At 39.3% G+C, this 12,359-nt stretch overlaps 1 protein-coding gene across 1 annotated transcript in view; it reads left to right on the forward strand.

Annotated features, from left to right (window-relative positions):
• SLC2A9 (solute carrier family 2 member 9) overlaps nucleotides 1–12,359 on the forward strand; it is a 91,056-nt gene that overhangs the window by 52,272 nt on the left and 26,425 nt on the right. The window contains exons 10-11 of the mRNA XM_010227659.2: nucleotides 4,766–4,867; nucleotides 5,830–5,905. Coding sequence (XP_010225961.1) covers nucleotides 4,766–4,867; nucleotides 5,830–5,905 — 178 coding nt within the window. The remainder of the gene's footprint in view (nucleotides 1–4,765; nucleotides 4,868–5,829; nucleotides 5,906–12,359) is intronic.

Raw genomic sequence — 12,359 nt, forward strand, 5'->3', positions numbered from 1 at the left:
AAAGCAAACAGCTGCATCATTAGCTCTGCAGAGAAGGACCTGGGTGTCATGGTGGACGACAAGTTGACCATGAGGCAGCAGTGTGCCCTCGTGGCCAAGAAGGCCAATGGGATCCTGGGATGCATTATGAAGAGCATCTCCAGCAGATCAAGAGAGGTGATCCTCCCCCTCTACTCAGCCCTAGCGAGGCCGCATCTGGAGTATTGTGTCCAGTTTTGGGCTCCACAGTACAAGAGGGAAGTGGATCTTCTGGAGAGAATCCAGCGCAGGGCTATGAGGATGATCAGGGGCCTGTACTATGAGGAAAAGCTGAGGGAACTGGGCCTGTTCAGCCTGAAGAAGAGAAGGCTGAGAGGAGACCTGATCAGTGTCTCTAAGTACCTCAAGGGAGGCAGTGAGGAGGATGAGGCCAGCCTCTTTTCAGTGGAGGCCAGCAATAGGGGTAGAGGTAATGGCCACAAACTGAAGCACCAAAAGTTCCACAGGAACTTAAGGAAAACTTTCTCGACAGTGAGGGTGTCAGAGCACTGGAACAGGCTGCCCAGAGAGGTTGTGGAGTCTCCTTCTCTGGAGATCTTCAAAACCTGCCTGGTCACAGTCCTGTGCCAGGTGCTCTAGGTGACCCTGCGTGTGCAGGGGGGTTGGACTAGATGACCTCTAGAGGTCCCTTCCAGCCTTAGCGATTCTATGATCCTATGATCATGCCCCAAAATAGGTTAGATGCATAAATGTCCCCTACATCTCCTAGTTAGGGAGGTCTGGGCTCTAGAGAGGGAAATACGGATCTCTGTCCTGGGCAGTAACAGCCCCTGTGCATAGTGTGGTACTGTCGGCTCCCAGCAGTAAGTATCAGACTGTGTCCTAAAATATGACTGTCTTGAGTTTCTTCTGAGCAAATGGCAGTGAGAGCAAATCACTCATTAGGGATTGCCCTCAGTAAGGGCAGTCTCTTGCAAACAGGAGATTTCACTGCCACGTAAGGTTGTCTCAGGGTGCTTTGCTGCAAGATAGTTCAGAGTGAACCTAGAAATCGGTTCCACCAGCTGCTGGTAATAGTCTTTAGACTGCTAGCTATAGGTGATGTATGATGTCTAGTCCTGTCATTCCACTAGCAGAGACCCTTAGAGACTGATAAAGAGGAGGCTGGAAAGACACAGATTTATTTAAAGCTTGTGTATACGTGTCTCAACTTGGTGTTGGGCTTCTAAATTCAAATTGACTTGCTTAAATATTTGTTTTGCAACTTTCTAACCTCAAAATTTGTAAATTTCTAACCCTCAGTCTTCTGTTACTCTCCTCTCCCTGGATGCAGTGCACACTGTGGCATGAATAAACATGAGAGCAGTATAAATGAATTTTAAACCTGAGATTTAAAATGGAAATAAGACAGAGCTGGCTTGTCACATTAAGTCTGGATCTAGATGTATGTTCCTATTCAGGTTCACATGCAAAATACATGAGAAAAAAGTTGGTATAACTATCCTTAGCGTTAAAGTACAGATAAGACTTCTCTGCAGAACTAAAGATATCAAGAAAATGGAATTGAGTTTTCTTGATATAATTTGGGGTCAGGAAATAAGTAAGAAAGAATATTCAGTGACCTTCACTTTGGGCTATAGGACATGCTTGTGGTTTCTTTTTTTTGCATGAGTGCATGTCTGGTCTCTTTTCAAGCCCTCTTTTGAGACTTTCATTATATCAGCTGCAGATACTGCAGCTGACTCATGAAGAGAGCTTTTTAACTTAATTCACAAGTGCTTTTTTATCTTTATTCACAAGTGTTTCCTGCCAGACAAAAGAAAGTTGTGTGATCTGTTGCACTTAGTTTGCATATCAGTTGCCTCATTACCAGCGAACATTTGTGGTGAGGGAATATCGGTTGCAACTTTTTGCACATTTTCAGTAATTTCAGCTGTGTTCATTGCCATGACTCTGGATATAGGTTTCTGCGAATGCATATTTATGATCCCACATAAACAAGTATCAGCCTATGCAATTTGGCAATAATGTCCTATCTCAGAAAACAGTTTTAAGATTCTATTTCTCTTTATAGTTGAGTCTTGTTATTCTATTACTTTACCATATTTTTACTTGTTATGGGTCTTTAATAACCTTTACCGGTACACATGAGTGTATACAGAACTGAAATAATTAAAAATTGTTGAAACATTTTCCACTTTTTGTGAATCATAAACATCTTGAGTTTTGTAAAGGTGTTAACATGAAACCAGGTGTGTTTTACCAGCTTAGAAGTGTCTATGGCTTTAAAATAGAAATAGAATGTTTTCTCACCACAGCTCTGCAAGCAAATTGTGTCTAATTGAGCAGCCTTTTGAGTCAGCATTTCCTAGCTTCGTTTGTGTTGTCAGTGGTCTCTCTTTGATGTTGACTTTGGAAAATGATTAAATGATTCCTTGCAATCATAGAATCATAGAATCATAGAATCATAGAATCATAGAATGCTTAAGGTTGGAAGGGACCTCTAGAGGTCATCTAGTCCAACCCCCCTGCACACGCAGGGTCACCTAGAGCACCTGGCACAGGGTGGCATCCAAGCGGGTTTTGAAGATCTCCAGAGAAGGAGACTCCACAACCTCTCTGGGCAGCCTGTTCCAGTGCTCTGTCATTGTCACTGTTAAAAATTTTTTCCTTAAGTTCCTGTGGAACTTTTGGTGCTTCAGTTTGTGGCCATTACCTCTAGTTCTGTCAGTGGTCACTACTGAAAAGAGACCAGAACCATCCTCTGCGCTCCCTCCCTTGAGGTATTTATATACACTGATCAGATCCCCTCTCAGCCTTCTCTTCTCCAGGCTGAACAGGCCCAGCTCCCTCAGCCTCTCCTCATAGGGCAGATGTTCCAGGCCCCTGATCATCCTTGTAGCCCTGCGCTGGACTCTCTCCAGCAGCTCCACATCCCTCTTGTACTGTGGGGCCCAGAACTGGACACAATACTCCAGATGCAGTCTCACCAGGGCTGAGTAGAGGGGCAGGATCACCTCCCTCGACCTGCTGGAGATGCTCTTCTTAATGCACCCCAGGATCCCATTGGTCTTCTTGGCCACGAGGGCACACTGCTGCCTCCTGGTCAACATCATCCACCATGACACCCAGGTCTTTCTCCGCAGAGCTGCTCTCCAGAAGGTCAGTCCCCAGCCTGTTCCCATTCCTCTGGATGGCAGCGCAGCCCTCTGGGGTATCGGCTACTCCTCCCAGTTTCGTGTCATCAGCAAACTTGCTGAGGGAGCACTCTGTGCCTTCATCCAAGTCATTGATGAATAAATTGAACAGGACTGGACCAAGGACTGACCCCTGGGGGACCCCGCTAGCTACAGGCCTCCAACTAGACTCTGCACCGCTGATCACCACTCTCTGGGCCCTGCCATCCAGCCAGTTCCTAATCCACCTCACTGTCCACTCATTTATCCCACACTTCTGGAGCTTGCCCAGGAGATGCTTGCCCAGGAGCTTGCAATGCTGGTATATGTCTCTGTAGCACGATGAACCTCATGATTTTATGTGCATTTGTTTTACTGTCTTCCCTATTTGTTTCTGCTTAAAATAATAATAATAATAATAATTAGATTAGAAACTCTTATTCTGATCTGTAAAACAAACACCAAACCAATTTCGATTGTTTGAGCTGCTCTTAAGTTGTTTCCTCACCACTTATTCTGGATTTGCCTAAATATGTCTACACTATTGCTCTCAATCTGCGTATGCACAAGCATATATCTGAATCTCCTTGAAGGACTTGGTCCGAACTATCCTTCCTTAAAGGAATTTGCATTTTATGAACTTTATAGGCAGAAACTGTGTAATGCTTTTTTTCTCTCAGTTTTTACTCTGCACATGAGCCCTCCATGTAGGCCTTTTCTCCTCTGAAACAGTCATACATTGCCCTGCTAGAATACAAAATCCTCCAGCTAGTGTAATACCAAGATTTTTTAATCAGAGCCAACAAGTCCAAACTGCAAAAAATAAATTCACTGATATGTCAAATTACTTGTGCAGCATCTATTGCTGAACATTTTTGCAGAATCTCAGTCTTTCTATGGACCCGTCAGATAAGTTTTTGTCCCTCTGAATCATAAACAAAAGTCACTTGATTAAGTTTATTTGGGTTCACATGCATATGCAAGATGGATTCATTTATCATAGTTGGCACTTTGTAGGTTTTTGACAGTGCAGCTGTTTTAGAGCATTTGAGCTATGTGGGCATGATATGAAATATTAATAATATCAGTGCAGTTCTATTTATTCATGGCTCTTAAATTCTATTGTAGAATCTGGGGAAACTGTCAAAATGAGTATATTTTCTCATTTAAAGAAAAAAATAATACTAAAGTTATCTTCAGAGTAGCTATCTTCTCTTCTATGGTGTCACAGGGCTCGCTGGTTTGGAAGTCCACCCTCCCTCAAGTGAGGGAGTTGGCATGTTTAGAAACCCTTTTTTGCAACTGCTGATAAAATGGCTTTTTTGGGAGAAGAGCTAGCCATACAAGGCATTTTTTTTCCAGTCTATCCCAAATGAATTTTTTTTCCTTATAACACACTTCTAGAAGCTCACAAGGACCAAGGGTGCAGGACCAATGTCCCAAAATTAACGTCCTTCCTCCAAGAAGTTTCATTATGATCTCATAGCTGAGAAATAATGCAATGAATCCTGTTGATTTTATTTTTGGTCTTTATATTTACAAGAAGAATATATCAAACTGTTCTTCAATTCTTTATCAATAAAATTCATGTACCGCTTTTTGTTTTTCAGGGCTTAGTTATTGAACGGCTTGGACGTAGACCTCTACTCATCGGAGGCTTTGGGTTGATGGTTGTCTTCTTTGCAGTACTGACGACGTCTCTGACTTTGCAGGTAACAGTTTAGTGCATGACTGATTTGCAAGTCTCCTAGTAATTGTTAATGCCTAGAAGACCGTTGACACATTTTGGGATAACTAAGGGAACACCCAGACTGTGGGGGAAAATAAAATAGAAAGTGTGGATTGTTATTTAAACTGAAATATTATTACCTGCATTGGCAAATATAATGTAAAGTGTAACACAAGATGCTATTTTGTGATATATGTGGTTATATGCATCTTAACAGACTTGGAAACCTAGTCAAATACTCATAAAAGTGATATTCATGCTTTCCTGATAAAAATAAAAAGAAATGATGGGAAAGGAACTTTTTTTTCCCTTAATCTATACTTATTGAATATTTACATACACAGTTAAGAAACAGTATCCTATAAATTCAATAGAAATTATTTGCAGTGTTTGAAGTAAAGTTCTCATCATTCAAAGAAAATCTCCTGTGAAGTGGATGAATACTTTGCCTCATGAGGGAAACAGGTGGTTCCATTTGCAATTCCTTTAGAGAACTTTTAAACTCTTTGCAATTTGTTCTCCTTTTCCTTATTCCCATTATTTGCACATATGGTTGTTCTTTTCTGCAAAAGTAGTTTATAGCTGCAAAATACTGAATGGTGGCTTCTGTATGTCATGCTAACATTTGGATACATTTATCGTACTGAAAGAAATGTTTGGTCTTCAGCCTGTCCTTTAACTGGTTACCTCTGAAGCCCTAAAGGGCTGTTTTTTAAATATAGCAGAAATAAGAGGAAGATGGAGGCATAAAATTGGCACAACGGGAATAAAAAGTCTTTACAGATTGGATTGAATTTTAGCACACAATCTCAGAAGCTTTTAGTGTTGTGCCTTTTGTGGTACAGGAAGTTGTCAGGTGTTTCATTATATGAATTATGCAGAGGGTTGCATCTTACTGCTAGTGTTACGTATGACCCATCTAACGAGCATCTTTTTTCTATCCAGAATAAGGTGCACTGGCTTCCTTACCTCAGCATAGCTTGCATTCTTGCAATTATTGCATCATTCTGCATTGGACCAGGTATGTCTATGTTTTTTTCATGTTTCTCTGTACATCAAAGCATGTAATTTTGCACTGGCAATATGTTAACAACTTGCAAGAGGGAATGTTATTTTACACACGACCCAAGACCATGTGGGCTTTAAGACCACAAAGGCTTATCCACAAAGTAACCTTCTCTTTAAAACCTTCATGAACGCACTTTGCCACTTAGCTGTCAGGAATTTATTGGTGTTATTGGTGTGTAAAGCCAGACCTTTGTTAGAGGCATGCAATGAAAGGACAAGAGTGTCAGTCACAAGTTTCCGCAAGAGCCATTCGGAGTGGATAGAAAAGAAAAAAAAAAATCACATTGCATATGGTTAAGCACTGTAAGATGTTGCTCTGAGAGGTTATGAAACCTCCATCCTAGGAGGTATTCAAAACCTAGTGGTCCATGAGCAGCCTCATTAAACTTCAAAGTTGGCCCCACTTTGAGCAGGGATTAGATCAGCTGAACTCCAGAGGTCCATTCCTGCCCATATTATCCTATGATTCTGATTTGGAATTATGTCTTTGGATAATACCTATTAATAAATACTGCATAATATGTGTAAAGGTTACCTGAATATAGCATTACCCTAAACAATATTGGCTTTGCATTCAGATACTTCTGAGATCAGGTTCAGAACATGCAGTTATCAAGTGATGAAGTGTTAACAGAAATTATTTGCAGTTGGGTAAAAAGGGAAATTTAAGCTGAATTCAATTAATTGTATAGAATAAAATGTCCAAACAGTGCCTAAATATTCAAAGATTCCCTTACAAGCCTAAAAGAAGCAGCAAAATCAGCATTTTTATAGCAGATTTTTCACGTGTTCTACAGTAAACCCGAAAACTAGACTTATGTTTCCCTGAGTTCTCAGATTTATCACATGCCATTTGTTGTCTCTTTCCTTTATAATGAGTTTGACACTGATCATTAATCATCTCTTTATACAACTTCACCACTGAAGGGATCTAATTAATTGATTGTGGTTTATTAATAGAAATAAAGAGTTGCTGGTATTTTGTGCAAGTCTAAACATAGCTGTAATGCTGTGAATCGTCTTTTGATGACTACAAATTATGCTGCTTTAGAGAGACCTGGAAAAGACCAAAATATTAGCATTTCTCCTTGCTCCTGGGAAAACAAGCTGTTATCCCTATTCCTTTGCATGTGTGTGCTAACTGACTGGAATATGAAAGGAATCAGACAGACTTGACTAGAGACATGCAACCTCCACATTCTTGATTATTAATGCACTTAATTTTGGACCATATATGGCTTATGAAAACTGTTCTTTTTCCTTACCTCCTTCTCTTTGTAAAGACAAATTTTGTTGAGTTTTCTGCATTGGCAATATGTGTCATTTAGACTGGGGTTTTTTTTCAGAAGGATGCATTCAGAAAGCACAAGCAGTTCTATTCCTCTTGCAAGCTCTGCTTTCAATGTTATAAGTAGTCTAAACAATGTAAGCAAGCACAGGAACTTTCAGCACCTACCTGTTTCTTTCACAAAGCTCTGTTGAAATAAATTTGCACCATACTTTGTTCCGTATTTCCAATATGTTCCACAATTTTTACAACCTGGAGCTTGATATTTCCTACAATACGTCACCAGCATTTAAAAATAAGTGCTCTGTATTTTCCCTCTGTCTCACTATTCCTCCAAATGGATTCTGATTTTCTTTGCTTAGCTTTATTCCATTTACTGACACTGTTCAGGATTTCTATTGTATTTTGCTCTTGTTTTGAAACAGTGTGTCCACACATATATGCAAGATTGGAACAGCTGTTTCTCAATTTTACTTAATTGTTTTCTACAAAAAACTTAAGATTATATCATCTTGTGTGTTTTTTCACTGTGGCCGTTACTTTTAAAGGCAAACATTAAATTGTATTAGGTACCTAGCTGAATTCTCGACCTTCCCAATGTATGTTCAGATGTTCTCAGTACACGATGATAGTAGAAATAGCTCAGAAGCACTCAATGCTGATTTCTTTTTTTGTGAAAACTTGGCAATTGATACTGCCTATGGTTGTGAAGAAGTTGCAAATAATCATATTCTGGTTCTACAGTAACTCAACAGCAGTATTTCAGCTGGTTTTAATGGAAATGCTGAAACTTCTCTGAGTCTGAAACTTTTCAGGCTGAAAGTCTGAGACAACTGGGCTCTTATTGGTGTTGCATGGTGAGAATTTGAGGGACAACAGGCTCAAACAAGGGAGCTTCAGAGTGACTATATGGGTATATAGACAGTCAAGCAGGCTGCCAAACAGACCTGTGTGATCTCCAACCATGGAGTTTTTCAAAACTCAACTGAATCAAACACTGAGCAGCTTGGCCTTACCTCACCCTTGACCCTGCTTTGTGTATAAGCTAGGCGAGAGACCTCCAGATGGTTCTGCATCTGTGACATCCTTGGGGCAAGATATGTGCATGACCAGTACCTGTCATCTGAATAACCACATCCTTCGTTTTGCTTGGTACGATGCCCTTTGGTCTTAAATTGAAAGAATTGATCCTCCCTTCTCAAGTTCCTCGTCATTGTGTAGACTTTCACTGTATCATGCCCAGATTTTACCAGAATGAATGGCTGTTTCTTATGTTTTTGGTTTGTTTGTTTTTTTTCAGACTTATTTTGTTATTACAAAACAAAATCTTACAGCAGGAAAATTTCACACTAAAAAGATATAGGATTCTCTTGTAGCAAACACTCTGGTACTCTACTCTGACAAGACTGAAGCTTTGAGATAACTTTCCAACTGTTTTGGTCAGGAAATGCTTTTTTTTCCCCAGTGAAAATAACCAATGTTTGTTATCAGCAAGGTGCAACCTTTTTTTAGCATTTTGTAGAAGGTTGTGGGTCACTTGTTTATATTGGTTAAATGGGTAATATTGTCATGGTATTACCAGAGCTTAGAATCTCATCAGGTTCCTCTTGTAGTTGTTTGAAGCTTTTGAGCATCCTTTCAGAGTAAATCCCACATGGTTTGTAATGATTCGGCAAATACAGATCTTCATCTAGAATTAATTCAGTTTACGTTAATTCAGTTATTGGTATAAGAGAATTATACCATCTGAAAAGAGAAAATAATGTGGAGAAGTTGTCTCATACTGCTATAAAATATAAATAATAGATTAATAAATTTTCCTTTAAAATGCATTTTTTTTCTATTAAAGATGCTGTAGAAATATGTCAGATAACTTCAATATTGTGCTGTCTACCACTTTGAGAATAGCATATGGGTTAGCTCCATCTGTTCCCGACATTTAGGATCAGATGTTAATATATACCAAGGTTTTTTAAATTTGTTTCTTTTTTCTGAACTAAGATTATCAGCTTGGAGAAGTTTTTCCAGTCATATTGCTAAGCATTGAAACAACAATTTTAGTAGCAGCCCAGGCATGTATATGATCTGTTATTTCCTCATGAGTATCAAAAGACATGCAGCAGAAAGCTTTCCTGTATTTACTAAAAGTTAGTGACCCTCATCTTCAAAATAGTCATATACATGGGCTCAACAGCAATCTATGACCTGAATAAGAAAAATATCCTTCAAAAATAACTTATCGCTCTGTCAGATGAGGAACCTGTGCGTTCCAGATATTTGTTTCATTGTGCTTGTTTGGTTGGCTTTACACAAATAAAGGAATTTGGTTGCAGAGAAGCTTACTGCTTTCCAATATTATTTTTGATTATGGAAATGATTTAGCAAGTAATTTTAGAATTTTCACCCTAAAGGCAAAAGCAGAAGCTTCAGGTGAATGTTTTTCTTGACCATACCTTGGACCTGAAATATATGACACTTTCAAAAGAAAAAAAATGTTAGCTAATAAAAGAGTAAGCAGAGAGGACTGATGGTCCTGGTTCATAAAGAAACAACAAGTGAAAAAAAAATCAATACAGGAAACAAATCAAAGAAAAAGCTAGGAAAAATATTTTTAATATCTCTGCAAAGCATGCATACTGTTCGGGTTCTGTGCCATGGGCAAATGTATTATTTGGAATGCCTTTCCTGAGTAAATAAGGTGCGACTCCTTGAAAATTTAGTGCTAGACCAACTTAGGTACATGAGAACTCTTCCCTGGTACAGCTGTATATGGATGCAATAGAAATGCAGTAGTGCTGTATTCAGCACGTGTTCAATTGGCATCCCGAAGTAAATAACAGAAAACTCTGAGGAAACCACTGCTGTAGGATGAGGTGCATCAAAGAAATTTTGGTATTTAAAGTTTAAATCAGGCTGTGCTCTTATCTTGGATGCCAATGTACAGTAGTATTGACAGCAGAGCAGCTGGGAGAAAAGGGTCACTCTTGAAGTCATGAGGTTTGCTCAATCTGAAATGCCGCTGGGGCAGGAAAAAAAAATAAATAATATCCATCTTTTCCTGGATCTGAAACACAAACCGGGGTGTGATAGGGCCCATGTAGATGCACCCGTGTCAGTGCTGGGGTTTGAAACGGGCACTTAGAAGCTCCGTCGAAGCAGTTTTATGCCTTCCCTTGGAGTGGGGTGTCAGTGTTTGTCACCGTCCTGACCCCGTCGCATGGGCATTCCCCGCTTTGCTTGGAGAAGGTGCTTGCAAGAGTCTTGCAACGGGTGAGAATACGAGACCTAGTCCTTTTAACCAAAAAGTATGAAATTTATTAAGCAAGCAAACAAACCCATGCTGTTGTGTATTTAATTAGAGCCACACATTTGAAAGCTTACATCAGTTTTCTAGTGGTGCCTTTTATCCCGCAAGCTAGAGGGCTTTTAAATCTCTCCTGCAGGTCAGCAGCCTTTCACAATGTTAAATAGCTCCTGCATCAGAGGAGAAGGGTATCTGTGCAGAAGTAACCTTTAGTTTTCCTTGCTATTAAAAATCAGAAAAGTTAGGTTGGTTAACAGTTGCTAGGCTTTTGTAGACAGACCAATAGATTAAAAACATGCTGCCCTAAAAGCAGTTAAGGATAAAATATTCCAAGCATGTGAGTTATAATTCAGATCTGGGAGGGTTCATAATAACCAGAAGATACATAATTACTATGCAAGACAAGCCATAAATTTGTCTCGGTGAGGATTTCTTGGGGAAGTCTGTCTTCAGCAGAGCATCATCCGTAGAGCAGGGGCAGCGTTTGGGCTGGCGTTGCGGCCTCCAGCTGCCAGCAATCACAGCCTGCCATGCTAATGCAGCAAGCCATTTCTTTAAGTTATGTTATAGAGTGTGCCATGAGCCCCGGCAGCAGGGGATCTGATTTACCATTCCTGCTCCATTCATCTCCAGCAATGGGAAAAGCTGCAGCCTATGCTTGGGGACAGAAGTATTTTCAACTACTTTTACTAAATCAAGAGGATAGAAGAAAAGGAAGTTTAAAAGCTTCATATGAGAGTTTCTCTTTTCGTTGCCTTTCAGTGAACAAACTGAGTTTGGGGCTGTTTTAAGAAATAAAACTAGATTTGCTTTCAGTGTGAGTGAATCTTCATCACAATTGGTGTGAGGGGGTGAGGTAAAATATCCCTAAAATACTAAATACTCTGTCAGTCAGCACATACATATATGGGATGAGCATGTTTTATGTTTGTTTGAATTCCTCTGTCTCTAAAGAGCAGTACAGAGGAAATAAATAGCTTTTAATAGTTCTGCTATAGAATAGATTTCAATTCTGAACGGAGGTTCAAAGCTTCTGAATGGAGCTTCCAAACTTCTGAATGGATGTTCCAAAGGGAAGGGAGAATGTTAAAGAATTGTAAAGATAATGGTGTCCGTGGGATAAAGGAATTCCTGGAAGTTTTCCCTTGGAAGTGCAGCAGGAAAATTTATGAATTTCCTCCCTCTAACAATAGATTTTTATAAATTATCCTAACTGAACCTTCCAAAATATGAACACTGTAACACTTGAGAGCACTCTTACCTGAACTAACCTGTATTCATGATGGGCAGTTAATTAATTGCTAATTGTTCAGAACACCAAGACTTAAGAAATTGACTGCTTGGAAAAAAATGCATCTGTGTTTTAAAGCATCATGTACCCATAAAAAAGAGATATATTAAAATGTCACTCAAAAGTTTTAGATACTTTGATCAGATTATTGGAGACGAAGTACAGAGATCCTAGTAAAAAGCTATTTTGGGTGTTTTTAAATGTTCTTATGAGGACTGTATACATATCATAAAAGGCTATTTCTTCTGTGAGTTAGTATAAAATATTCATACTTAGAAAATTCAAACTAATAAATATGTAGAACCATAGATGCAATAATTGTAGAACAATAAAAATTAATTTTCCTTTTGTGTAGGCATACCACACACCAAATAAAAGTTCAAAGATCATCTCATCTCTTTTTGACTAATCCAGTTGGACAGTATTTAAATGCTAATGTTTAATGTTTATGTACAGCGAATAATTGCTTTAGGGACTAGACGGTGTTTCTTGGGAGGCAGCCTCCTACTACATGGAAGGCCAAA

Source organism: Tinamus guttatus, unplaced genomic scaffold, assembly GCF_059628265.1.
Source record: "Tinamus guttatus ecotype Peru unplaced genomic scaffold, ASM5962826v1 Tinamus_guttatus_pri_ptg000052l, whole genome shotgun sequence".
Classification (NCBI taxonomy): Eukaryota; Metazoa; Chordata; class Aves; order Tinamiformes; family Tinamidae; genus Tinamus; species Tinamus guttatus.